The 23,726-nt window shown below is 58.1% G+C and overlaps 1 protein-coding gene across 8 annotated transcripts in view; it reads left to right on the forward strand.

Moving 5' to 3' along the window:
- The first annotated feature begins 4,486 nt into the window (after positions 1–4,486).
- The window catches only part of CARD14 (caspase recruitment domain family member 14), a 29,707-nt gene continuing 10,467 nt past the window's right edge, over positions 4,487–23,726 (forward strand). For 3 of the 8 annotated variants that reach the window (XR_008664229.1, XM_055323669.1, XM_055323692.1), the window contains exons 1-13: positions 4,487–4,781; positions 9,861–10,119; positions 11,528–11,665; positions 12,581–12,906; positions 16,990–17,157; positions 17,990–18,109; positions 18,626–18,751; positions 18,971–19,120; positions 19,812–19,931; positions 20,350–20,492; positions 20,636–20,730; positions 22,639–22,699; positions 22,924–23,116. Coding sequence is in view for 7 of the 8 variants with exons in the window: in XM_055323669.1 (XP_055179644.1) it covers positions 4,758–4,781; positions 9,861–10,119; positions 11,528–11,665; positions 12,581–12,906; positions 16,990–17,157; positions 17,990–18,109; positions 18,626–18,751; positions 18,971–19,120; positions 19,812–19,931; positions 20,350–20,492; positions 20,636–20,730; positions 22,639–22,699; positions 22,924–23,116 (1,923 nt within the window). In the remaining variant the exon portion in view is untranslated. Of the gene's footprint in view, positions 4,782–6,885; positions 7,198–9,860; positions 10,120–11,187; positions 11,375–11,527; positions 11,666–12,580; positions 12,907–16,989; positions 17,158–17,989; positions 18,110–18,625; positions 18,752–18,970; positions 19,121–19,811; positions 19,932–20,349; positions 20,493–20,635; positions 20,731–22,638; positions 22,700–22,923; positions 23,117–23,726 lie in introns of those variants that run through there. The other 5 variants (XM_055323641.1, XM_055323659.1, XM_055323649.1 and 2 more) reach the window with 5 other exon arrangements.

Below are 23,726 nucleotides of genomic sequence, written 5' to 3' on the forward strand. Positions count from 1 at the left end.
TAAGAAATGGACTTAGATGGCTCATCAGCCCCAGGGGCCTAATCCCAGGACTTTAGGTCACCACAGGGGACCCACCCATTCCTTTTGGGTGCAATACCTCCTCTGTCTCCTGCATCTGACCCCCACACCCTTTCTACCTGGGGGAGGGAGGTTACCAGATTAGACTAATTGCAGGGAGGGTAGGGCCCCAGGTCTGTTGCCTCCCCATCGCCGTCCGAGTGCACCATAGATGTGCCTGGATGTGTAGAGCAAGAGGGCGGGAGGGACGCAGATGGCTCTGGCTGTTGAGATCCCTGAGCTCATCCCAGCTCAACAGGGGAAGACAGGAACGGATCTGTGGTTCACACCACAGGAGCCCACCTTCTCCTTTTCCCTGTACCTGTGCCAGCCTCAGGGTGGAGACAGTCCAAGTGGCTTGTCTTGTCCAGGGGCAGAAGGAGGTTTGGGTGTAGTGCTGCTGGGCTGGGCTCCCGTGAATCATCAGCACAGGAGTTATTGCCCTCCATCGGAGGGGCTGTCCCCAAAGATGGACTTCCTGCCAGGGATCCCTGCCCATCACCTGTTCCTTCCTGGCACGGACTGCCCTAGCCCCACCTGGTTAAGGGGGGACACCTCACTAAACTCCTGAACCCGGTGGCTGGACCCTAGACTACACGCTGCCGGCGTCCAGCATTCGGGTGGCAGGAGTACGAGAGCATCTCTGACCATTCAGGTGCCGGATCGGTGGCGGGCAGGACAGACGGCACTGCCTCACGCTGCTTGTGCTCCATAGGAGGGCAAGCCCTACAAAACATGCAGACCAGTAAGATAATTGCAGGTTTTATCATTGCTGTGATGGGGGAAAAAAAAAACAAAGTGGAAGAGAACGAATGGGTCACTGATTTACCGGGTGACAGGAGAACAGCACCCTGTAAGTTATTAAAGGAGGTGGCCGCGGCGGCACCCCAGGGAGGAAGTGTTCCAGGAAGAAGGGGCAGTGACTGTAAAGACTCCAGACGGGCAGGGGATTGGCGCAAAGGACGGAGAGCCAAGGCGGGTGTGCATCGTGAACGTGGGCAGGCGTCAGGTGGGAGCAGCGAGCAAGGCCAGATCATAGGGGGTCATACAGGGTGTGGCTGGGGTTCAGATGCATTCCGGTTGCCACGGGAGCCGCTTCAGGGTGATCTTTGGGAAGAGAGGACTGCATGCTGACAAATGACCCGGCTGCGGCGAGAGGTCAAGAGGCTGGTCTGTGGGCCGCAGAGCCCTGCCGGACGGGTGGCCGCCGGGGCCGGGCCAGCGGAGCGGGGAGGGGAGGCCTCCGGAGAGTTGGGGCTGGAGGACGGGGCTGATGGGCGCAGTGCACAGGAGCTGTCAAGGCTCACGGGGACTGAGGCTGACTCCGGGGTTTCTGGTGTGATCGTCGGAGGGGCAGCAGCGGCTGGTCCCCTGGGGGCAAAACCCGTAGCCCCACGGCGCACGTGTGCAGCAGGCAGCACCACTCGCGATCGCCAGAGGCAGGAACAGCCCCGTGTCCGCAGACGGATGAGTGGATAAACACAGGGTGGTCGGGCCCCACGACGGGTGGAATTAATTATTCAGCCATTATGCTGAGCGAAGAGAGGCCAGACGCACAAGGTCACACGTGTACAATTCTGCGAAATGTCCGGAAGGGGCAAATCCATAGAGACGGGAAGCAGATTAGTGGCGCCCGGAACGAGGGGAGGAGCTGCTCGGTGGACATAGGGCTGCTTCTTGGGGTGACAAAAAATGTGTTGTATTTAGAGGTGATGTTTGCACAGCACTGTGGCTGCACTAAAGGCCACGGGAGGCTTCACTTCAAAACGGTTCACTTTAGGGGTGCCTGGCTGGCTCGGTCAGTAGAGCGTGAGGCTCTTGATCTCAAGGTTGTAAGTTCAGGCCCCACAAAATAATATAATAATAGAAAAATAATAATAATAAATAAAATGGTTAATTTTATGTTGTGTGAATTTCACCTTAATTTTTTTTTATTTATTTACGATAGTCATACAGAGAGAGAGAGAGGCAGAGACACAGGCAGAGGGAGAAGCAGGCTCCATGCACCAGGAGCCGGACGCGGAACTCGATCCCGGGTCTCCAGGATCGCGCGGGTCAAAGGCAGGCGCTAAACCGCTGCGCCACCCAGGGATCCCCGAATTTCACCTTAATTAACAAAAATTCTTGTAGGGGAACCTGATTTCGCTGGGTTGGATTTGAGACGCCCAGACGTGCAAGTGGGGCTCTCAGGCAGGTGGTTGCGTGTGTGAATAGGACAAGTAACAGAGAGTGACTGGTTTTACCTGCTCCTATGGGAACAGCTGCTTCCTGCCCTCGTCAGCCCACTGTCTGCGTTGGTGGGGCCACAGGGGGTGTGGGGTCCGCCCTGCCGGGTCAGGACTCTAGAGGCTGCAGAGCCTCACCAGCCCCGCCCGCCTGCCCGCCAGGGACCCTCGCCCCATGGTCTCCAGCTTGCGGTTGAGAACTGTCTAGAAGTTCTGGAATCCTCCCCAGCATTAGTGGGAAGAGAGAAGAAGCATAGTCCCCATTTACAGTATGTCATCTTCCATCTGGGACCCGCCCCTGCCGGGCGGTGGGGCTGCAGGGCCCCGTCCTCGACTCGAGCTCCAGTTCTCTGTTGAGGGTCTGGTTTTATTCACGCGAGACCTCCGTGTCCCTGGCGCTTGCACCTCCACGTGCTGCCGGCATCCTGACGGCGAGGCAAGCCCAGGAGCCCCCCACTCGGCCTCCCTATGTTTTGTGGATCAAGTGTCACCTGGAGGTGCTCTGTGGCTGGCCCCTGGGGGTTGGCGGTGATTAGGGATCCCTGCTATGGGATGTGGTCACTAGGTGGTGCTGTCCTCATGCCACCTGGGTCCCCCACCCCACAGCGCACCCCACTGCTCCCTCCTCGGGGTGCTCCTCCAGGAGACACTCTTTCAACCAAGCCAAGGTTACCACAAATACTGCTTTCTTGACCTCCGAAGTGTGGGAAAATTGTCAGCCGGGGTCCACCTGACCATTGCCATGGTGACTGAGAAATGGTTTTTGCCCTCCTTCTGAGCTCATGACCCTTTGGGAACGGGCGGGGGGGGGCCTTCCCCAGCTCTGTGCCCACAGCTCTCAGGATTTCTGTCCCTTTCAGCAGGGGCTTCTCGAGTTCCCAGCCACCATCAGTACGTGCCACTGGCCTCCGCTCTGACTTAGAACAATGGCATTTCTTTGAGTTTTTGATAACTATCTAGAACTTTCCACACACCAGGCATGGTGAGAAGTGCTTTCCCAGCGTGATTCAGGTGCCACAGTCAACCCCACTGGAGAGGGAAGAAAGCCAAGGCTTAGGAGTTTAAATATCCTGCCCAAGGGGACCGCCGACGTGCAGCAGGACGGCGACTCCGGACTCCGAGCCTGCATCGAGTCTGACCTCTGATCCGAGCTCTTGCCAGCTCCCCCCGGGGGGGCCACAGCCTCGTCCTTGTCCTCCCCAGGGAGGAGGTTTGGGTTCTGGTCGCCGTTCCACCATCGCCTAGCTGCGTGACCTTGGGAACTGACCCTTGTCTGTTGGCATGATGATCCTACGGTCCTTCCTGCTCCATCCACGGAGCCTTGAACTTCTCTTCTTTCTCGACTAGCCTCTGCCGGGGTGGGAACCAGGCACCCAGCTGATGCTTACTCGTTCCCCCAACCCACCCGAATGGAGCGTCACGGCGGAGAACGGGAGAGACGAGAATTCTCGTCCCCTGGAGGCTGCAGGCTCATCGCGGGGAGGCAGGTGAAACACCAGCCTGTAGCTGGAAGATATCAAACCTTAGGAAGCAGGGGGCCCAACAGAGAAGAGAGAAGCAGGGTAAAGGGGAGGGAGCACCCAGGTGGGGAGCCCATGATTTTAAGTAGAATGTCCTGCAAGGGCCTCTCTGGGAAGATGGCTCCTCAGTGGAGTCCTGAAGGAGGCAAAGGGAAGAGCATTTCAGGCTGAAGGAATCACAAGTGCAAAGGTCCTGGGGCTGGAGTCTGCCTGGGGCTTTCAAAGGCTTTGAAGCAGCCCCCGTGTGGGGGGCAGATAAATGGATATGATCTCAGCAAGTATGAGATAAGAAAGACCCTGTGGGTCTTGGTGAGGACATGAGGACATGTAGACAGAAGGGAATGACATGCCCTGGCTCATCCGGGAACAGTATGGCCCTGCCTGCCCCTGTGGGGGGTCGGGGGTGGTGGCAGGCGGCTGGGAGGTCATTGCAGAGGGCGGGACACACTGGTGCGAGGGGTAGGAGGGACCGGATTCTGGTTAGGTCTAAACACAGAAGACCAAGACTTTTGTCTCACCCCAAATGGTAGTTATCGAATGCGGACTTTAGGGGGATCCACCAGAATTGCTTAGCTCTCCCCGCAGTTGCTGGCGAGAACCGGCGAAGGGCTCCAGGTTCATCCCGGCCTTCCTAGGATCTTTCCGAGGGATTTACCATAAACGAGGCCAAGCGCTCACGGAGAAGATTCCCTGCACCCCGGATTCTCCGTCATCCTCTAGGTCACCGCCTCCGGAGGTTTCCCAAGGTGCTGACAAAAGCCAACCATCTCCGCATGTGTCCTCCCTGCCGTGAGAAGGTGTTGGCGCCCCGGCGATCCGCAGAGACCCAAGGTGGGCGCGGGCGCGGGCAGGGCCCAGAAGGACGGACCTGCCAAACCTGCTCCTCTCGTCGGCTGCTGAGCCAGAGGGAGTCTCAGGTCAGCCAAGCTCCTCCGCGACAAGGAAGGCCAAGGGCATGGCGACGTCCCCAGGAGAGCAGGTCAGCGCCGGGGGAGGGAGGAAGGCCGGGATGGGGCCCCGGGAGCCGTCCTCGTCCTCGGGGGATGAGAGGCTGCAGCCTGGGAAGGAGCCGAGGGGCCTGCTTTGTGGAAGCGGAGGAGCCAGCTCTTCCCGTTGGGCTCGGTTAGGGGACGGGTTAGAGGACGCGAAGGCTCTCTGGCTGCTGAGTGTCACCCTGGGTGCGCGGGCGTGATAGATGAAAGAACACTCGCCTTACCTCTATGTGGTGGCCCCAGATGCAAGCAGGGAAAGGGGGTTCCTAAGCCCAGCTGCCTCTACCTACCGGTGGTCAGGACACAGAGACATTTAGGGGGGAGCAGAGGTGAGGGCCCTTAGCTGAGGGGTGCAGGAAAGCGCCTGCTTTGCTTGGTGACCACCCGCCTCACCTGTCGTGTTTATTAGATTTATACTGATTTTCCTAAGCCTTCCTAAGCTCATCCCCTCCCGTTCTGGAGTCCTGTGCGTTGCACGGGTGCGTGTGGGCACGTGTGTGTGTCTGTGTATGTGTGTGCTCGAGGGTGTATACGCTTTCTCCTTCTCTCCGTTACACATAAGGCAAGACTGAGCTCTGAGCTACAAGGAGGCATGGGGCATCCTGCAGGAGGACCCCCCAATCTCAGAAGCTCAGGCCTCATACAACCTTGGGTTCTCTCTAGGATTGCAGCAGGGTTAGAGAAGACTTTTACACGATTTAAAATATCCTGACGGATCTCCGGGGTACATTTTCTTTACTGTTAGGACTAACCCCTGTGTAAATCAGAAGGGAGCTGCAAAGACACCCCCACATGTTGCATTGCCGTTTGGGGTTTCGTTATAAGCTGCTTCACTGCACGAAGCGTGGTCCCGAGTGGCTGCTACCCGGCTACACCCGCTTCCACCCGACCCCAGTGTGGCCTAGGGGTCCCAGGAACCCACGGCAGTTGGCTGGGGTTTAGAGAGTCCTGGAGAGACCTCTGTCTTCAGCTGCCCCGGTGGGGCCGCAGGTAGCGTGAGCTGGTCCTGATTCTCCGTGTTCACGCTGATGGGAGCAGGCGTCCGTGAAAACCCAAGTGCCACCAGACCTTCCGTGGGGGTCCTGCGGACTCCGGGGCCAGATCTGAAATTAAACAGACCCAGTGCCCCCGCCCCCGCACATGAGGAGCGCAGCCTGGGGTCCCCGCTTTCTTCGGCCCCCGGAGGGCCCAGCCCACCTCTGCTGAGCGTTCTTCAGTGGGAGTCGTAGGAGTGCGGGGTGCTTTCTTTCACCCCAGCAGACTTACCCCGAGTTTTTTTTCTCTTGAGACGAGCAATTCGTGGGGGAAAGTCCTCGAGACCGTTTCCCTGGTTCCATCACGGGGGCTGCAGGAGTCTCGGGGTCCCTCATCCCTCGCACCACCCCGTCAGTCTCGGGGCTCACCTGCCATCTTTCAAAGGGTCTGGCAAAAAGTGTTTACTTTCCACCTTCTACCGTTCAGACTGATTTTATATGCTGACTCTGTCCCAGAGTCGGAGCTGGATGCGGGGAGAGGCAGCTGCACTCATGCAGTGTCCCCGATGTCATCGAAGACAGCTGCACGCACATGGGGGTTGCTCCTGGGGGCGCCGGGCAGCCGAGGGGAGCACGGATGCTGGAATGAGCAAGCATAGGGGACAGAGGGGAGGAGGCTGCCAGGGAACGTCTGGGGCAGAGACGGAATTTGGCTGGGGCACCCGACGGCCAGGGCACCTGCGGGCTCAGCCTGGACTTGAAGGCACGAAGAACAGGGCGCTGGTGTCCCATGGGCCAAGGGTGGCCAGTGCTGGCCTCAGGGGGACAGGCCAGCTACTCAGGACACCTCCCTACCACCCAGCCTCCTCTGCATCCTGGTGGGGAACAGGGCCACAGGGAAGCAGGGGGGTAGTTACTGGCAGCTCTGGGAACTTTTTATTAAAAAAAAAAAAGTTTTAAAAAATATGATTCATGTGCCACACAATTCACCCATTTAAAGGGTGCAATTTATGGCTTTTAGGACATTCGTAGATATGAGCAACCATCACCACAGTCCCAGAGGGGCCCATGACACAGGGGGAGCGGTCCCACGGTTCACACCCTGGTTTCCTTCCAGGAACCCACTTCCAAGCCCCAAGGAAGTATCTACAGTTACTGAGCAAACCTCAGAGGTCAAAGATCTGTCAAGTTATTTCCTGGATGAGAGCCCGCCTTTTTCCCCTTCCTCCTTGCATTAGTCTTCGGTGCCTGAGCTTTGAATTGTGGAGCAAGTCACGGGGCTTGAGGAAGCAGACAGCCCGCGGCGGCCCAGGTTTGGAGGGCTAGGGCCCCCTCCCACCCCGGGCCCCGTCCTACCTGGCCACGGAGGGACACCAGACCCCAGCCCACCGCGAGGGGCGCCCGTGGAAACCAGCGTGAGCATCTCTGGGTGAGCACTCGCTGCAGCCCGGGCTCCTCGTGGGGATCGTGGGGGGCCGTTCCCGCGTCACGAGGACCCCTGGCCACTCTTTTCCACTTCTCTTACTTGACGAGGGCTGGTTAGCTCTGGCTTTCCAGCGTTTTTAGCGCACAGACCTCTTCGGGAGGCACTTGACTCCACCTGGTCCGGCTTGTTATTCCAAATGAAAAGAACCAAATCACAGGGATGCAGGTGTCTGAGAGGAAGGCCCCCCGTCTACGCCCAAGGTCATCACTGGCGCACTGGCAATGACGGGGGAAAAGTGGAAGGGACCTAACGCTGGCCCACAGGCCGCTGTGCTTTGCTCATATCATTGAATCCAGCCACAGGTAAACAAAGGAAGGAGTATGTGTCAGGTGCACGCACCCACCTGCCAGACCTCAGGGACGCGGAGCTGGAGCTGCAAGCTAGCAGCATGCCCAGCCTGACACTGTTACAGAAAGTTAGAGCCAACAGTAAAGATACTGTTTATGTACAGTCGCTCTTTGCACAAAAGAATCCCGTAAAAGTGGGTGCCTATTTGTAGACACGTACAGGTGTAGGTCGTGGCCTGGCACGGTCCTCTGGGTACAGACGGATGCCAGGCTGCAGCCAGCGGGACCAGGGTGACTCCTCAGTGAGGAATCTGAGGTGCCCACTGCTGCTTCTGCGTGAAGGGTGCATGGGTATGTTGTGTGCCTGCGGGACTTTTTAAATAGGCTCGAACTAGGGGCTCCTGGGTGGCTCGGACAGTGGAGAATCTGACTCTTTTTTTTTTAAGGTTTATTTATTTATTCATGAGAGATACAGAGAGAGAGAGAGAGAGAGAGGCAGAGAGGCAGAGACAAGCAGAGGGAGAAGCAGGCTCTTCACAGGAGCCCCACGTGGGACTCGATCCCGAATCCCGGGATCATGACCTGAGCCAAAGGCAGACACTCAACCACTGAGCCATGCAGGTGTCTCGAATCTGACTCTTTATTTCAGCTCAGGTCATGATCTCAGGGTTGTGAAATCGAGCCCGGCGTCAGGCTCTGCACCGGCTCTTGCGCTCTAAAAAACAACAGGGCAGCCCCGGAGGCTCAGCGGTTTAGCGCCGCCTTCGGCCCAAGGTGTGATCCTGGGGTCCCGGGATCGAGTCCCATGTCGGGCTCCCTACATGGAGCCTGCTTCTCCCCCTGCCTGTGTCTCTGCCTCTCTCTCTATCTGTGTCTCTCATGAATAAATAAATAAAATCTTTAAAAAAATAAAATAAAATGAAACAAAAAAATAAAAAACAATGACAAAATATATGCTTGAACCAGTCCAGGATTTATAAGCATTTTAGGATGATTTAGATGGATTAATGGTCTAGTGACCTTGTGCCAGGGCCAGGAGGGAGGAAAGAGACTTAGGCAGGGACGCAGCTATGGAGGTGGCTCATTGCAGAGCCGAGGGTGCCCAGGGCATGTTCCGTGGGTGAGAGGCTGGGTGGTGCCCTCCAAGGTCTTCCCAACAGAGGATTAGACAGTGTCAATACCCCTTCCCCCAGGGCCCCTGTTCAGGTACTTTAAGGGTGAGCAGCTTCGTGATCTCTACCTAGACTGAGAGCTTGTGACCCTAGCCAGGGAGTTTGCCCAGATCCGGTGCAGCTGAGCCCCTTCGGACACCTGCCCATCTTTTATCCGCACCCCCTGCCGGCCAGGAGCTGGTGCTCTTTACGACTTACTCTGAGTCCTTGGTTTTGTTTATTTATTTATTTATTTTTAAATTTATTTATTCCTGAGAGACACAGAGACAGGCAGAGACACAGGCAGAGGGAGGAGCAGGCTCCCTTCAGGGAACCCGATGCAAGACTCGATCCCAGGACCCAGGTTCACACCCTGAGCCGAAGGCAGACGCTCAACCACTGAGCCCCCCGGGCATCCCTGTTTTAGTTTAAAAATGCTTTGGAATATTCCTTTCCAAGGGGTCATTCCCTAGCATGTGTCCTGAGTGTCTCAGGACAAGTGTCCTGATTTTTCACACCAAGGGAAAGTGGTGTGTTTTCTTCCTTCCCCCAGCCCTACTTCCCAGATGATCGCCCCCGACCCCCTCACTGGGACTGTGGGTGCCCCCTCGGGTTGCTGGGGTGCCAGATGGGGCCTCCAAACCCTCCCATTTATTCCAGGACAGTGTCCCTCAACCTTCTGCCATCCTCGTCCCTAAGGAGCCTTGGGAGACATCTCCTCCCTCCCTGTGCTCCCGCAAGATACCATCACAGGTGTACTGAACATCTGTTTATGCACAACTGTGCTTTGCACATATAAGAATTCTCACCCAAGAACCAGTTTTCGACCCTTGGGGGCTCTATCGCCCCCGTGGAGAATGCATGTTCTAGATCAATCTTGTAAATCAGCTTCCCGGGGTCGAGGGCAGTTCCCTGCGCTTTAAAGGCAAATGCAGTGTCTTCCTGACACCAAAAGAAACCAGTTCTGCTCTTCTCCAGATAGACGAGGAATTGATTTGAAATCATCCATAAGGATGGATCCTCAATAATCACCACCGGCCCCCCTGCCCCGATCATGGGGCACCAGGGCCAGGGCGAGCTCACCATCCTCTCCAGATGGGTTGTTTCCTCCCCGACCTAATGACCTGGGCAAAGGGGGTTTGATTGGAAAGGCCTCCACGTGTTCCAGGCTCTGTGGCCACCACCCTTCCCTCCCAGCGTCCCGGGGTGCCCAGCCATGGCGGCACTGCGCCGCACCGAGTCCACACTGACGGCTCTGGACGAGGAGACGCTGTGGGAGATGATGGAGAGCCACCGCCACAAGATCGTGCGCAGCATCTGCCCCAGTCGCCTCACCCCCTACCTGCGCCAGGCGAAGGTGCTGGACCAGCTGGACGAGGAGGAGGTGCTGCACAGCCCCACGTTCACCAACACCGTCATGCGAGTCGGTGAGGATCCCCCCGGGCCCACGCCACTGGCCTCGGGCCTGCCGGGCCAGCTCAGCTTCCTGTCACGCCAGCTCCACACAGGCTGTGCTGCGCGAAGCCCGGTGTCAGAAGTGCAGGACTTTAGGGACCTGCGTTCCAGACCCGGGGGACACTGTAGTGTGTCCCCAGAGCTGCTATGACAAATGGCACAAGACCAGCAGAGATGTATTTGCTCATAGTTTGGAATCCAGGTGTGGGCAGAGCTGCCTCCCTTGAGGTGTCCAGGGGCGCACCCTTCCTGCCTCTTGCTGGGGGCCCGCAGGTGGTCCCCAGCTGGTGGCCACGTCCCTCCGGTGTCTACCTCTGTCCTCACGTGGCCTTCTCCGTGTCTCCTCTTCTGTCTCTTATGAATGTGCTTGTCATTGGACTCAGCAGATGTAGGGCCCCCCTGGGTAGTCCAGGCTGTTCTCATCTCGAGATCCTTGCTGTAATTACATCTGCAAGGACCCTTTTTTCTTTTTTTAAGATTTTATTTATTTATTCATGAGAGACCCAGAGGGAGAGGCAGAGACACAGGCAGAGGGAGAAGCAGGCTCCATGCAGGGAGCTCGATGCAGGACTCGATCCCAGGACCCCGGGATCACACCCTGAGCCGAAAGCAGACACTTAATCACTGAGCCACCCAGGCGTCCCGACCCTTTTTTTCAAATAAGTTGCCATTGACAGGTTCCAGGTGGATGTGCCTTTGGCGGGGGCCACGATTCACTCACTGCAGAGGTCTCTGGAGCCAGTCCTGACAGTCTGATTAGCTCCGTTTATTCACTGAGAACCAGGGAAGCGAGTGGCTTCACCCTGTTGGGTTGTTAGGAGATTGGATGAGATGGTTTATACGCTATTCCTCTCCGAGCCAGGGCCATAGGAGGCATTCGGGGTGGGGGTAGCTATCACCAGGAGTTTATTTCTTCCTGTTCCTTATGGACCTCAGATACAGGAGGAAGGAATCCAAGCCCCTAAGTCGGGCTGAGAGTGGTGGAATCGGGTGGGCTCACTGGGCCCCGGGGCACTGGCCTTGCTTTCTTTGTGCCACAGGGAGCTTCGTGCAGTGTCTGCACGCGTCCACCCAACGCCTGGGAGGTCTTGACAGCAAAGGTCCTCTTCCTTAGTCTTTTATGGTCAACTCTTAGCTCTCGGGTTGTGGTAGCTGCTCAAGGCCTATCAGTCTGGCCCTTCCAGGGACTGGCTGCGGACCTGTCACTTGAAAGGACCCACGAGAGCGGTGAGGGCACCTTCCCCACCCCGCCCCAGGGATCCTGGAAAACTGCTTCCACCTCCCGATCCTGGATGGGCGAGGATTTCCTCCACCGCCCCACGGTGCACCCCTGGGAGCCCACCCGGAGCCTTGGTGGCTGACACCGCTCTCTCGCCCAAGGGCACTTACTGGACTTGCTGAAGACTCGAGGGAAGAATGGAGCCATTGCCTTCCTGGAGAGCCTGAAGTTCCACAACCCTGACATCTACACCCTGGTCACTGGGCTGCAGCCCCAGGTGGACTTCAGCAACTTCAGTGGTGAGGGCTGGGTCCTGGGGGTGCTTGGGGGTGATGCTCTGCAGGGGCTTCGTCAGAGCCTCTGGGTTCTGGAGCCTGCATGCTCTTCTAGATGCTTCTCCTGACCGCGCCCCCCATGCCCCTCTCCAGCTGAGGTTCCTGTCCCTGTGCCCCAGCATGCCGGGGGTGACGACACCCCCACTAACCATGGTACAGGTGGTAGAAGACAGACTCTGTGGCCTGTGGTTCTAAAAGATCTGTCCCTAACTACATGGTACCAAGAGGAGACTCCTCCTGGGACACGGAATCTGCATTTGAGAGTCAGCTGCGGGAGAGAGGAAGCTGGACTCCCTGGGGCTCCCTACGTGCTCCTGGGGCAGCCTCAGCCTTGCAGCTTGCTCACGTGCAGGGGGCGACTTCTGCTGGGAGAGGCCCCGGGGGGGGGGGACGAGGGGTGGATGGGGCAGCCTTTTTGAGGCTCCCCTGGAGGAGCTGTTCAAAGATTTTGTACACAAGGGACCAACATCACCAGAACCTGGATGAGAAAGATTTTCTGCCTGTTTGGCGTCATAGTGGGTGGTTCCGTTGGTTGGAGTTCCAATATACAGATTCGTGTTCCTCGTTGTATTTTTCTTAGGATGACACGGAAATGAGTTAGCACAGAGCACATCTTAGCTGATGGCGGGGGGGCAGGGGGGGTGTGCTGGGTCTGCAGAGCGGGGTCCCACGGGGAAGCAGACGGGACAATCCTGATTCCCACCGCGCCTGTTATGCTGTCATATAACAAAACACAGAGTCTGGTTGAGCCTGGGAGTTTCTGAGGAGACCCGCAGATGAGGGTGGGGGCTCCTGCCTGAGGGTCCGGCGTGGGCAGCAAAGACCCGGGCAGGGGGTGAGGAGGGAGGGCGAGGTGGCCCACCCATGCCTCCTCCACAGGGCTCATGGAGACGGCCAAGCTGACCGAGTGCCTGGCCGGGGCCATCGGCAGCCTGCAGGAGGAGCTGAGCCAGGAGAAGGGGCAGAAGGAGGCGCTGCTGCAGCGCTGCCGGCAGCTGCAGGAGCGCCTGGGCCAGGCCGAGGCCCACGCGCAGAGCCTGTGCCAGCTGGAGGCCGACCACGACCGCATGAAGCGCGAGGTCAGCGCCCACTTCCACGAGGTGCTCAAGCTGAAGGACGAGATGCTCGGCCTGTCCCTGCACTACAGCAACGCGCTGCGCGAGAAGGAGCTGGCCGCCACGCGCTGCCGCAGCCTGCAAGAGGAGGTACTCGGTGCCCCCCCGCCCGCCGGGACCCCTCCGCTGCCGGCCCGTAAGCCCCCCGGGACCGGCTGGCCTGGGAGGTGGCCTCGCTCGGGAGGCCCGACCGGGGCCCCATAGCCACGGGAACACCTGGGATCCACCTTGCTCCTGCTCGGCCGGGAACCCGGGGCCCGTGGGCCCCTGCCCGCCCCTCCCGCGCCGTTCTCAGCGGCGCACACTGGGTCTGTGTCCTCAGTGGGGCCCTCGCACCCCCACAGCGCCTCTGCTCATTTTTTTTTAATTTTTATTTATTTATGATAGTCATCACAGAGAGAGAGAGAGGCAGAGACACAGGCAGAGGGAGAAGCAGGCTCCATGCACCCGGAGCCTGATGTGGGATTCAATCCCGGGTCTCCAGGATCGCGCCCTGGGCCAAAGGCAGGCGCCAAAACGCTGCGCCACTCAGGAATCCCCTGCTCATTTTTTTTTTTATTATTTATGATAGTCACACACACACAGAGAGAGAGAGAAAGAGAGAGAGGCAGAGACACAGGCAGAGGGAGAAGCAGGCTCCATGCACCGGGAGCCCGACGTGGGATTCGATCCCGGGTCTCCAGGATCCCGCCCTGGGCCAAAGGCAGGCGCTAAACCGCTGCGCCCCCCAGGGAACCCTCTGCTCAATTTTCTGCTGGGGGCCGTTATCTTCTGGTCGAGCTGCAGGAGCTCTTTAGATCTCGAGGACGTTCATTCCTTGTCATTCTGGCATCTGTCGTTTGCCTCTAACTGCGGCGTGGTATGCTGGTTCTTAGTTTTTAAATCTTCACTGAGAAATAATTCCAAATCTGTTAAAAGATACAAATATCGTTGACCCTTGAACAACGGTTTGAGACGCAGGAACCCACTTAGACCCAGTTTTCTTTCTGTAAATGCAGCACCGTGAATGTAATTTCTCTTCCTTATGATCTTCTTAATGGCCTTCTCTTTGCTCTGGTTCACTTTATTGTAAGAATAGTTTACGATACATGTAGCGCACAGAACGTGTTAACCGGCTGCTCATGAGGTCGGTGAGGCTTCCAGACAACCGTAGCCCATTAGTAGTTAATTTTCTGGTCAAAAGCACACATGGACTTTTTTCTTTTTCTTTTTTCTTTTTTTTTTTTTCTTGAGGGGCAGAGAGAGGATGGGGGTGGGGCAGAGAGAGAGAGAATCTCAAGCAGGCTCCACGCCCAGCAAGAAGCTCCATCTCGTGACCCTAAGAGCATCACCCCAAGGTCATGACCTGACCCGAAATCAAGAGCCAGATGCTTCGCCAACCGAGCCCCCCTCCCCAGGCGCCCCACAACATGGATTTTTTTTAAGGATGCAGGGCCCCCTCTTTTCTGTGATAAGACCACTCCCCATCTCCGGTTTGTCTCACGTCCCCCCTGAGGAGATGGGGGGTTATACCTCTTTGGCAGGACACTGCACGGAACACTGGGCCTGGCTGCTGTCTCCCACTGTGGCAACCTGCCTAGCGCCCCTCGCTGGGGACGTTAATGTCACCCACCTGAAGCAGGTGCTGCTTCCTCTGCCTTGATCATGATCCTTTTCCTCCAGCCTGGGGTGGGTGGGGGACCCTGAAACCAGCAAGCACCCTGCTCCTCATCGACATTTCCCTGCTAGACGGCCTCACTGGCGATCCTTGTCTGAATTCATCTTCACTCTGGTGGCTGCTCAATGATGAGCCCCATCTCCAGTGACCCCTCTGGTCCCCTCGTTGGTCCTCAACACCCTGACCACGAGGAGGAACCTTTGACTCCCCCAGCTCATGCGTCTGCTGTTGGCACGGACACGTGGATTCCGATTTCCAGTGGCCTGTAACATATTACTGTTCTGAAAGTGTTTGCTCAGACTGTCCTAGATTTGGCCGGTGGGAGCCCCTTGAATCTCCTCCATGTCCTGTGGCACGGCTCCCCATTTTATGAGCACAGACTCCCTTTCTGGCATCACAAGAGTTTCCAGGGCCATCTCGTCCCCGTCCTGCCGCAGCTCTGGGCTCAGACATTTCCCGGAAGGGCCTTGGAGTCTCTCCCAGTCCAAGACCTGGGCTAGGTCTGCTCTTTGCTCCTGGGATGTCTTTGCTCCTTGCCCCTTTCCAAGGACAGAACTAGGAAACGTGCATGTAAATATACACACACACATACACACGCGCGCGTGCGCGGATATGCACACGCCCTTATGCGTGCGAGTATGCATGTCCACAGACATACTTGTATTTCAGAAACCGTGAGGTCACACCCACGCCTCTAATTCCGGTCAATCCCCAGGGCGCGTCCCTGCCTCCCTCATTCCATACTGGGTGCCCCTTCTTCCCCGGTGAGAATCCTCCCACCCACACTAGCGCTCGCTTGCTCAATCCCTTAGTGCACGGAAAATACTTTCCAATTAGCTGTGCCCACACCAGCCCCGTGAACGAAGCTGCCGAGAAGAGCCGGGGGTTTGCAGTTCACGAGCTGCCGGGGCTGCCCGGCTCTCCATCCGTTTCCTTCCTCTCCATCCCTTCTCCCTCTGCTCATTGTGGCTACAGTGTTTGAGATATAATCAGGTTCATTAAAAAATTTAAAAAATAAAATACAGGGGATCCCTGGGTGGCGCAGCGGTTTGGCGCCTGCCTTTGGCCCAGGGTGCGATCCTGGAGACCCGGGATCGAATCCCACGTCGGGCTCCCGGTGCATGGAGCCTGCTTCTCCCTCTGCCTGTGTCTCTGCCTCTCTCTCTCTCTCTCTCTCTCTCTCTGTGTGTGTGTGACTATCATAAATAAATAAAAAATTAAAAAAAATAATCAGGTTCATTGGCTTAGGTTTATTTTCAGTTTTAGGTCACCCCCCCCTTTCAGGTCTTAATGATTTAATATTACTTTTTAATTTTTAAAAAATATTTATCAGAGAGAGAATGAGAGACAGATCGAGTGCAAACAGGGGTGAGGGGCAGACAGAGAGAGAGAAGCAGACTCTGCTGAGCAGGGAGCCTGATGACCCAGGGCTTCATCCTAGGACCCTGAGATCACGACTGAGACAAAGGCAGACACTTACCCTGGGACCCACCCAGGCTTCCCTAGTCTTACTTTTTTAATCCGTGGAGCACAACACTCCTAACCCAGGTGGCCCGTAGCAGGCGCTGTGTAATTGCTTACAGAAAATTTGCTAAGCAGATGTCAGGAGGGAACAAGTTCAAGTGGAAAGGTTCTTCTTTCTCTTTTTTTTTTTTAATTTTTATTTATTTATGATAGTCACAGAGAGAGAGAGAGAGAGAGAGAGAGAGAGGCGCAGAGACATAGGCAGAGGGAGAAGCAGGCTCCATGCACCGGGAGCCCGATGTGGGATTCGATCCCGGGTCTCCAGGATCGCGCCCTGGGCCAAAGGCAGGCGCCAAACCGCTGCGCCACCCAGGGATCCCTTCTTCTTTCTCTTGACCCCAGAGTGAGGGCTGACTCCACCCTGACCTCCAGGCTTCCTGGGTTTGCCTCTTGAGGAAAACCCCGTGTCTCCCTTGGTTCCAGACCTGAGTTTCCCTTAAGGCACCATCCTGCGGGGTGGAGGCCAGCAGGACCGACCTGGCCAGGTATTTTCCAGAGGCCCACAGCCCGGGACACGCAGCCCGCCAGGCGGGAGGTGGCACATATTTGCACACGGATTGCGAGCGCGTCTGTGTAGACCAGTCATCTCTGCTCCGTCTGACTTGATTTCTTCTTTATTCTCACTTACTGATTTTCACGAATCCTGACTCCCTTCATGCAATGTACTTAGCAGAATATGGAAAGGCAGGGAAGCCAGGGAGCGTGCTGGAGGACACTCGCTCCCTGGCCACTCGCGCCGGAGTGAGCCGAATCGATTCCCTGGGTTCCTTGCTCTGGTCCCTCGGCCCCACCCCAGTAGAAATAAAGCTAGAAACGCCTTCCTCCTTCACAAGAACCGTAACTGTTCACCGGGTAAAACTCTCGAGTGGATTTTGAAAGCTTGGGGGAGGGACCCTTCTGAATATAAGCAGCATCTCCTCCTCGAGGATGACTCCCAGGCTAGCAGACAGCCTGGGTTCACGCGGGCCTTCCTCTCGGCCTCCTCCTGGCAGCTCTACCTGACGAAGCAGGAGCTGCAGCGCGAGAAGATATCTTCCTCCCATGAGCGGGAATCCCGAGAGCGGTCCCTGCAGGTGGCCGGAGGCCTGGGGCCTGGGGACAGGGAGCTGAGCCGCCTGAAGGAGGAGAATGAGAAGCTCCGGTCGCTGACATTCAGCCTGGTGGGTCCCCATCCCTTCCCGGGGCAGCTGGCCCGGGGCTCCCGCAGGCTGGGGGGTTTCACCCAGGGGGTCCTCGTGGGGGTGACTGAGGACTGGGTGCCATCCCAAGACACCCTCCACCCCCTTCCCAGTCCTGCACTGCCGTGAATGTGGGCAGGGCGGACAGCTTGCTGGACGTGCAGAGCAGCGCCCCCCCACTCCGCTCGTGAGCTGCTGCTCTGCTGGCTTAGAGGGAGCCAGGCCGATGGTGAATGACGGGATGCAAGATCATGCGTGGGGGCCTGTCTGCCCGCATAATCTGCCGAGGTCCCACCCACGCGCGCTCCGGGGGGCAGCGGCGGCACCAGTGACGACAAAGCTCCGGAATTATGCAAACCCTCTGCCTCTCCTCCTCCGCGATTCCTTTCAATCAATAACATGTCTATTAATAGAGCGATTCCTTCCAATGACTAAACGTCCCCTAGGTGCCGAAGGCCCTCCCTGGGGAGTGGGCCAGAGAGGGACCGGCGTGTCCCTTGGTGTGTCCTCTGTCGGAGACCTTGCCAGCGGGCGTGTGGCCGGAGCGGCCCGACGCTGCCTCCGAGGGGGGATCGCCACCCCGGGGACTTCCAGTTTCCTTCACTTCCTGCCCATGATCACGGAGAAACAGAAGGGAAATGCACGTTTCCCGTTTTGATCGTGCACCTGCCTCCCCCGCCTCCCCCCTGCCTCGCGCAGGGATCCCGCTGAATCCGTCCCCACACCCCCGCCCCGAGGTTTCCTGCTGCCTCTCCCCGGGCAGAGTGATGGGGCGCCTCCCGGGAGGGCCCTGGGCTGACCTCCCTTTGCCCAGGTGGAGAAGGACATTCTGGAGCAGAACCTGGACGAGGCCCTGGAGAGCAAGCAGGAGCTGGTGGACCGCATCCACTCTCTGAGGGAGCGGGCTGTGGCCGCCGAGAGGCAGCGCAAGCAGGTGACCCTCGGGGGCCGTGTCAGGGCTGCTCAGGCAGGCGGGGAGGACAGGCTTTGCAGACGCTCGGCCCTCACGGAAGCTTCTAGAGCACGGACTCACAGCCCAAGGCCAGCGGTCCCGTCTGGTTTGCGGGTGATCAGAAAACCATGGGACCAAAGAGCACCAAAACTCAGGGCGCCTTCCAGTGGGGGGAGCCCTCAGGGTGGGCGCCAAGGGGTTATTTAGTCCCTGCAACTGCCAGAGGAGGACCAGGAGGAAGGGGACGGAGGGAGAGAACGAGGCAGCGTGGAGGGAGATCATTTATGTCTTTTGGGACATGGAGTAAACGACACGGGGTCATACCTGCACCACCCAGGTGCGTAGGGATCACCATAGCAGTGCCTGGGAATTTAGCATTTAAGAAACGAGCACCTCTTTTACCCCCCCCCCGCCCCCGAGGCACCCCCGCCCTGCCCCACCCTCCGCCTGACCCCAGAACCCCCCCGCCCTGCGTGTGCTCTGTTTGTCCCCGGCCAGTTCTGGGAGGAGAAGGAGCAGACCCTGCTCCAGTTCCAGAGGACGAAGGTGGACTGCGACATCTACAAGGAGAGGGTGACCGCCCTGCAGAGCCAATTGCTCCAGCTGCAGAAAGAGCGGGACCAGGTACCTCCGTGGGAAGGGCCCCAGGGCACCTGGGCTGCTGGCTGAGGCTCCTCCCAGAAGCCCTGGGGGGGGGGTTGACCCTGGGCTGGCAGGTGCCACAGGGCTCTCTGCACACCCCCCTCCTGCCCAGGATGGCTGGTTCCCGCCTCTCCCGGGTCTCTCCCCCACGGCTGTCACCCCCGACACACGCTCCGCCCCCCCTCCCTTCCTGGCTCCCAGGCCTACTCCGCCAGGGACGCAGCCCAGATGGAGATCGCTCAGAACCTGACGGAGAAGGACGCCCTCCGCAGGAAAGTGTTTGAGCTGACAGACCAGGTCTGTGAGCTGCGCCAGCAGGTCCACAAGCCACAGGCCGAGTCCCTGCAGGGGGTGAGTGCTTCCCTCGCACCCACGGGGAGGCGGGAGGTGCCAGGCCGCTTGAGGCCCCGGCCCGGACCTCGGGTTTAGCCGTATCGGCCACACCCTGGCTCTCGTGGGTGAACCTTGTTGCCAAATCATTGAAGATGCACAACTGGGCATCTTGAGCCTGTGTCTGCAGTTCGTTTTGTGGCAATCTTATGCAAGTCGTGGGAGACGTAGCTTGGCGGAAGGTTCTGGAACCTGTAAAGCACGGTGTTCCGTGGAGAATGAAAGCCTATGACACAGCCGGATATCTGGTAGATGATACTTTTGTAGATGATGCATTCCTGACATATTTGCAAGCCCGATGTCCAGATGTCCACGAGCTGACTTCCATGTAGGAAGGGAAAGAGCTAAAATGTTCCCAAAGAGCGAAAATGATTACAAAACCTCCGATTACAGTGTATCAGCAGCTCCTGCTCCAAAAGAGATGAACTAGCGTTCACCAAGCTGGTTGCTTTCCTGCTTTCCGTTTCCTCCGTGGTGGGCTCCTGCCGTGCCGGCGGGGCCCCGCGCTCCGAGGAGGGGACATGATGAGGGGAACTGCCCGCCGGGTGGAGGTGGGAGGTGGAGGCGGCAGGGAGGTGACTTGCTGGAAACGCCCCCGAGAGCATCCAGGAGGAAACCCACCTGAACCCAGCATCCTGCGCCCCGTCCTCAGCAGCCTAAGCAGGAAGCCGGCGCCAGGGAGCCCTGTCCGAAGGGGAAGCAGCGGCTCGTGCGCATGTTCGCCATCTGCCCGCGGGATGACAGTGACTACAGCTGCCCCAGCTCCACTGAGGTACGGCTGGTGCCTCCTCGGTGGCTTGAGGGGGGGGGGTGCCTGGCACACAGCGGGTGAAGCCGACGCGGGCCTGCACTCAGGTCTGCACTGCACACCTGCCGTCTACTGGTGTCTCCCTCTGCACGTGACCCTCACAGCTGGGCACTTGGCCTCTCTGGGCCTCAGTTGCTTTGTATGTGAAGTGGGACCAAACTACCCACCATGCAGCTTTATTCATTAGCGGCTAGGAGGGCTCCTGGCACACAGTAGGTGTTCCGCTAGGGTGCCTCTCTCTGTGCTGTGTCCCTATTGCCGCCTCTGCCCTATAGGCGCCGTGGTTTCTCACTGTTGTCCGTCGTGCCCAGTGGAGCAGCGGGGAGGTGGCGCGGGGTGCCCGGGGGAGCCCTGTGCCGACCTCTGTCCTGTCCCCTTCCAGTCTCAGCTCTGCTCCGACCTGAGTGCCACGTCCAACCGTGAGCTGGTGGACAGCTTCCGCTCCAGTAGCCCCAGGCCTCCCAGCCTGCAGTCCCTGTACAAGCGGGTCACAGACGACTTCTGGGAAGACCCTTGGTCTTTCAGGTAACAGGCGGGCAACGGGGGTCCAGATGCCATGGGCCCTGGGCTGGGACACGGGCCGAGGGCTGGGCAGGTGCCAGGGGCTCGGAGTCTGAGCAGAGAGGCGAGCGACACAGCCTGAGCTGTCCTCTTCCCATGCTTTCCAGCGGCTTCCCAGAAACCTTGCAGGTGGACCAGGGGCCCTCCCCGGGGGCGAAGGCAGGTGATGCAGACTTGGATTACGAGATTGTAGACAGGGCAGGTGAGTGCACCCCACCTGGGCCTGTGCAGCCACTCACCTCCCCTGGGCTGAGCAGGAGGATAAGTGAGAAGAGGGGTGTTCAGGGAGGCCGCCAAGAGACCCGGTACCTCTGCAGGGGTTGGGCGGAGGAAGCAAGCATCACTGCTGCCCGGGCCCGGGCTCTGGGAAATCCAGGCTACCTGGCCATTGAAGCCCATTACTGGGCGTCCTTTCTGTCTCCCCTCGAAGCCAAGGGAGTTGTGTTCAGCTCAGCAGTAACCTTCAGGCAGCTCCAGGCATATGTGTTGTCTCGCTGTCCCTCCCTGCTCTGATCTGGGGACACTTAGGTTCCCCAGAGATACCGGAAGGCAGCAGGCCTCTGTCCCCTCTGCTCCTGGAAGAGGCACCAGCAGGGAGCATCTCTCCTCCTGGGTGTTGGCCCCTGAGACCTTCCCACATCGCCTATGGCTTATTCCTCATATTTGCGACTTGACCCGTCTCCTTTTCAACCATGGGCCCCACGCAGCCTCCTCACCTTTTCCCCCTGCACACCTGCCCCCAGCCCGGGCCAGGTGCACAGCAGGTGCTTCACGCCCCGTCTGGAATTCACCCCGGTGGCCACCAGGGGGAGCACGCGCCTCGCGCTGTTCAGAACAGCGGCGCCGCAGGGCCCCGGGGTCGGGGCTCCCTGTGGGTCACTGGACCAGAACCCTGGCCTGTGCGAGGCCATTGGCATCTTTAGAACTAGGGCCAACCGAGAGGGTCCCCCCAGGACATATCCATCCTGGATGCGATGCCCTTTCTTCTGTCACACTTCTACATAACGTCCCCGTTTCGTACACTTTTGGTGGAATTGACCTCAAATACATCAGGACTAGGCTATTTTCCCTTGGCTTTGAATGTGATCGTGAATGGCGTGTAGCCTGTGAGCTGGGCAACGACAGCAGGCGGCCACCGGTCCTCGCTGGCTGGCTGGTTCTCGCCCTCCCCCCCCCATACTCGGGAAGAGCAGCCACGTCCTTGCAGGAAGGTCGATCCCCGGGCTTGGGTTCGGGGTGCGGGGTGGGGCTGCTTCACAAGCTGCACATTAAAATGCAGAGCCCCGAGGGACCCCGGGGCCGTCCAGTCCTCGGGTTGCCAACTCTGGGGCCTGCAGTGGCGAGCTGGGCAGCAGGAGGGGCGGGCAGCCGATGGCCGGCGCTGGCAACTGCTGCCGAGCAGAGATGCGGGTCCGGGCAGAAACACGGGCCCAGGGTTGTTCCAGATTTTATTTTATTTTATTTTATTTTATTTTATTTTATTTTATTTTATTTTATTTTATTTTATTTTATTTTATTTTTTATTTTTTTTAAGTGTTTATTTTAATCACCCAGTGCTCATCACAACAAGTGTCCTCCTGAATCCCCATCCCCTATTTCACCCACTCACCCCTACCTAGATCTGATTTTTTTTTAAGATTTTATTTATTTATTCATGAGAGACGCAGAGAGAGAAGCAGAGACACAGGCAGAGGGAGAAGCAGGCTCCATGCAGGGAGCCCGATGCAGGACTCGATCCCAGGACCCCAGGATCACAACCTGGGCCGAAGGCGGTGCTAAATCGCTAAGCCACCCGGGCTGCCCCTAGATCTGATTTTTAAGGAAGCCAGAAAGCCAGCCTCTAGCTGCCCTCTCCTGTAAAGTGTTGGCAACTCATCCAACTACCCCCTAAGGATACCCTATAGGTCAAACCCCACTCCTGTTTGGGGGAAGATGAAATCAAGATTCTAGGCAGTGAGGAAGGGAAGAGAAGAGGAGGCTCAGCCTCAGTGGAGGGAGGGGTGGGCTGGGGTAGGGGTGACGGGTTACCCACCCCGTAGGCAAGGCTCCGTGGGGAAGGGGAGCCCAGGGGCTGGCCTGGCCCAGGTCTGAGCCCTCCCTCTCCATGCAGACCTTCCTGAGTGTGAGAGCAGCCTGCAGCCATTCTCCGGGGGCCTGACCACCTCGTCCAGGTGAGTGGTGGGAGGGGGCCAGGGTCAGCAGGTGGCAGGGCAGAGTGAGGACTGGGTCCCATCACTATTGGGAGGTGACAGCCTTCCTGAGGATAAGGTCACAGCTGGGGATATGTGTGTGTGTGTGAGAGAGAGAGAATTCCAGAATCCTGGGGCCCGTGGGGTCAGGGCCTTGCCTGACCTGCTCCAGTGCCTCAGGGGCTCCATCACCTCCCCTCCTGCAGCAGCGTCCCCGTGCGGAGGAGGCCGGCCCGCAAGATCCTGAGCCAGGTCACCGTGCTGGCCTTCCAGGGGGACGCGTTGCTGGAGCAGATAAGCGTCATTGGTGGCAACCTCACGGGCATCTTCATTCACCGGGTCACCCCTGGCTCAGCGGCGGACGAGATGGCCCTGCGCCCCGGCACCCAGATCATGATGGTAGGTGTGACCCCAGCCCTGCAAACCCCCAAGGATCTTCTCCGGGCGGGGTCGGCGGCCACAGCTCCCACTGGTCAAGGATGCCTTCTCAGGGTGGCCCACGCTCCCCGCTCGGGCTGAGCTGACACTCACTGGGAGGCTCCGTTCCCGGTTCCTGCCGCCGTCTGGATCCCTGAATCCCCATCACCTGTTTCCCCCTTCCCCTCCCCTCCCCTCTGTGACCATCAGTGTGTTTTCCATAGTGAAGTGCTGGGTTCTTGGTCTATCTCTCTTTTTTCCCCTTTGCTCATTTGTTTTGTTTCTTAAATTCCACATACGAGTGAGATTACATAGTATTTGTCTTTCTCTGACTAATGTATGTCGCTTAGCGCAATACCCTCTAGCTCCTTCCACGATGTTGCAAACGCTGAGGTTTCATCCTTTCTGATGGCTGAGTATAGCCCATCTTCTTCTTCTTTTTTTTTTTTAAGATTTTGTTTATTTATTCATGAGAGACAGAGAGAGAGAGAGAGAAAGAGAGAGAGAGAGGCAGAGACACAGGCCAAGGGAGAAGCAGGCTCCATGCAGGGAGCCCGAAGCGGGACTCGATCCCAGGACCCTGGGGTCATGC

Source organism: Nyctereutes procyonoides, unplaced genomic scaffold (assembly GCF_905146905.1).
Source record: "Nyctereutes procyonoides isolate TBG_1078 unplaced genomic scaffold, NYPRO_anot_genome, whole genome shotgun sequence".
NCBI lineage: Eukaryota > Metazoa > Chordata > Mammalia > Carnivora > Canidae > Nyctereutes > Nyctereutes procyonoides.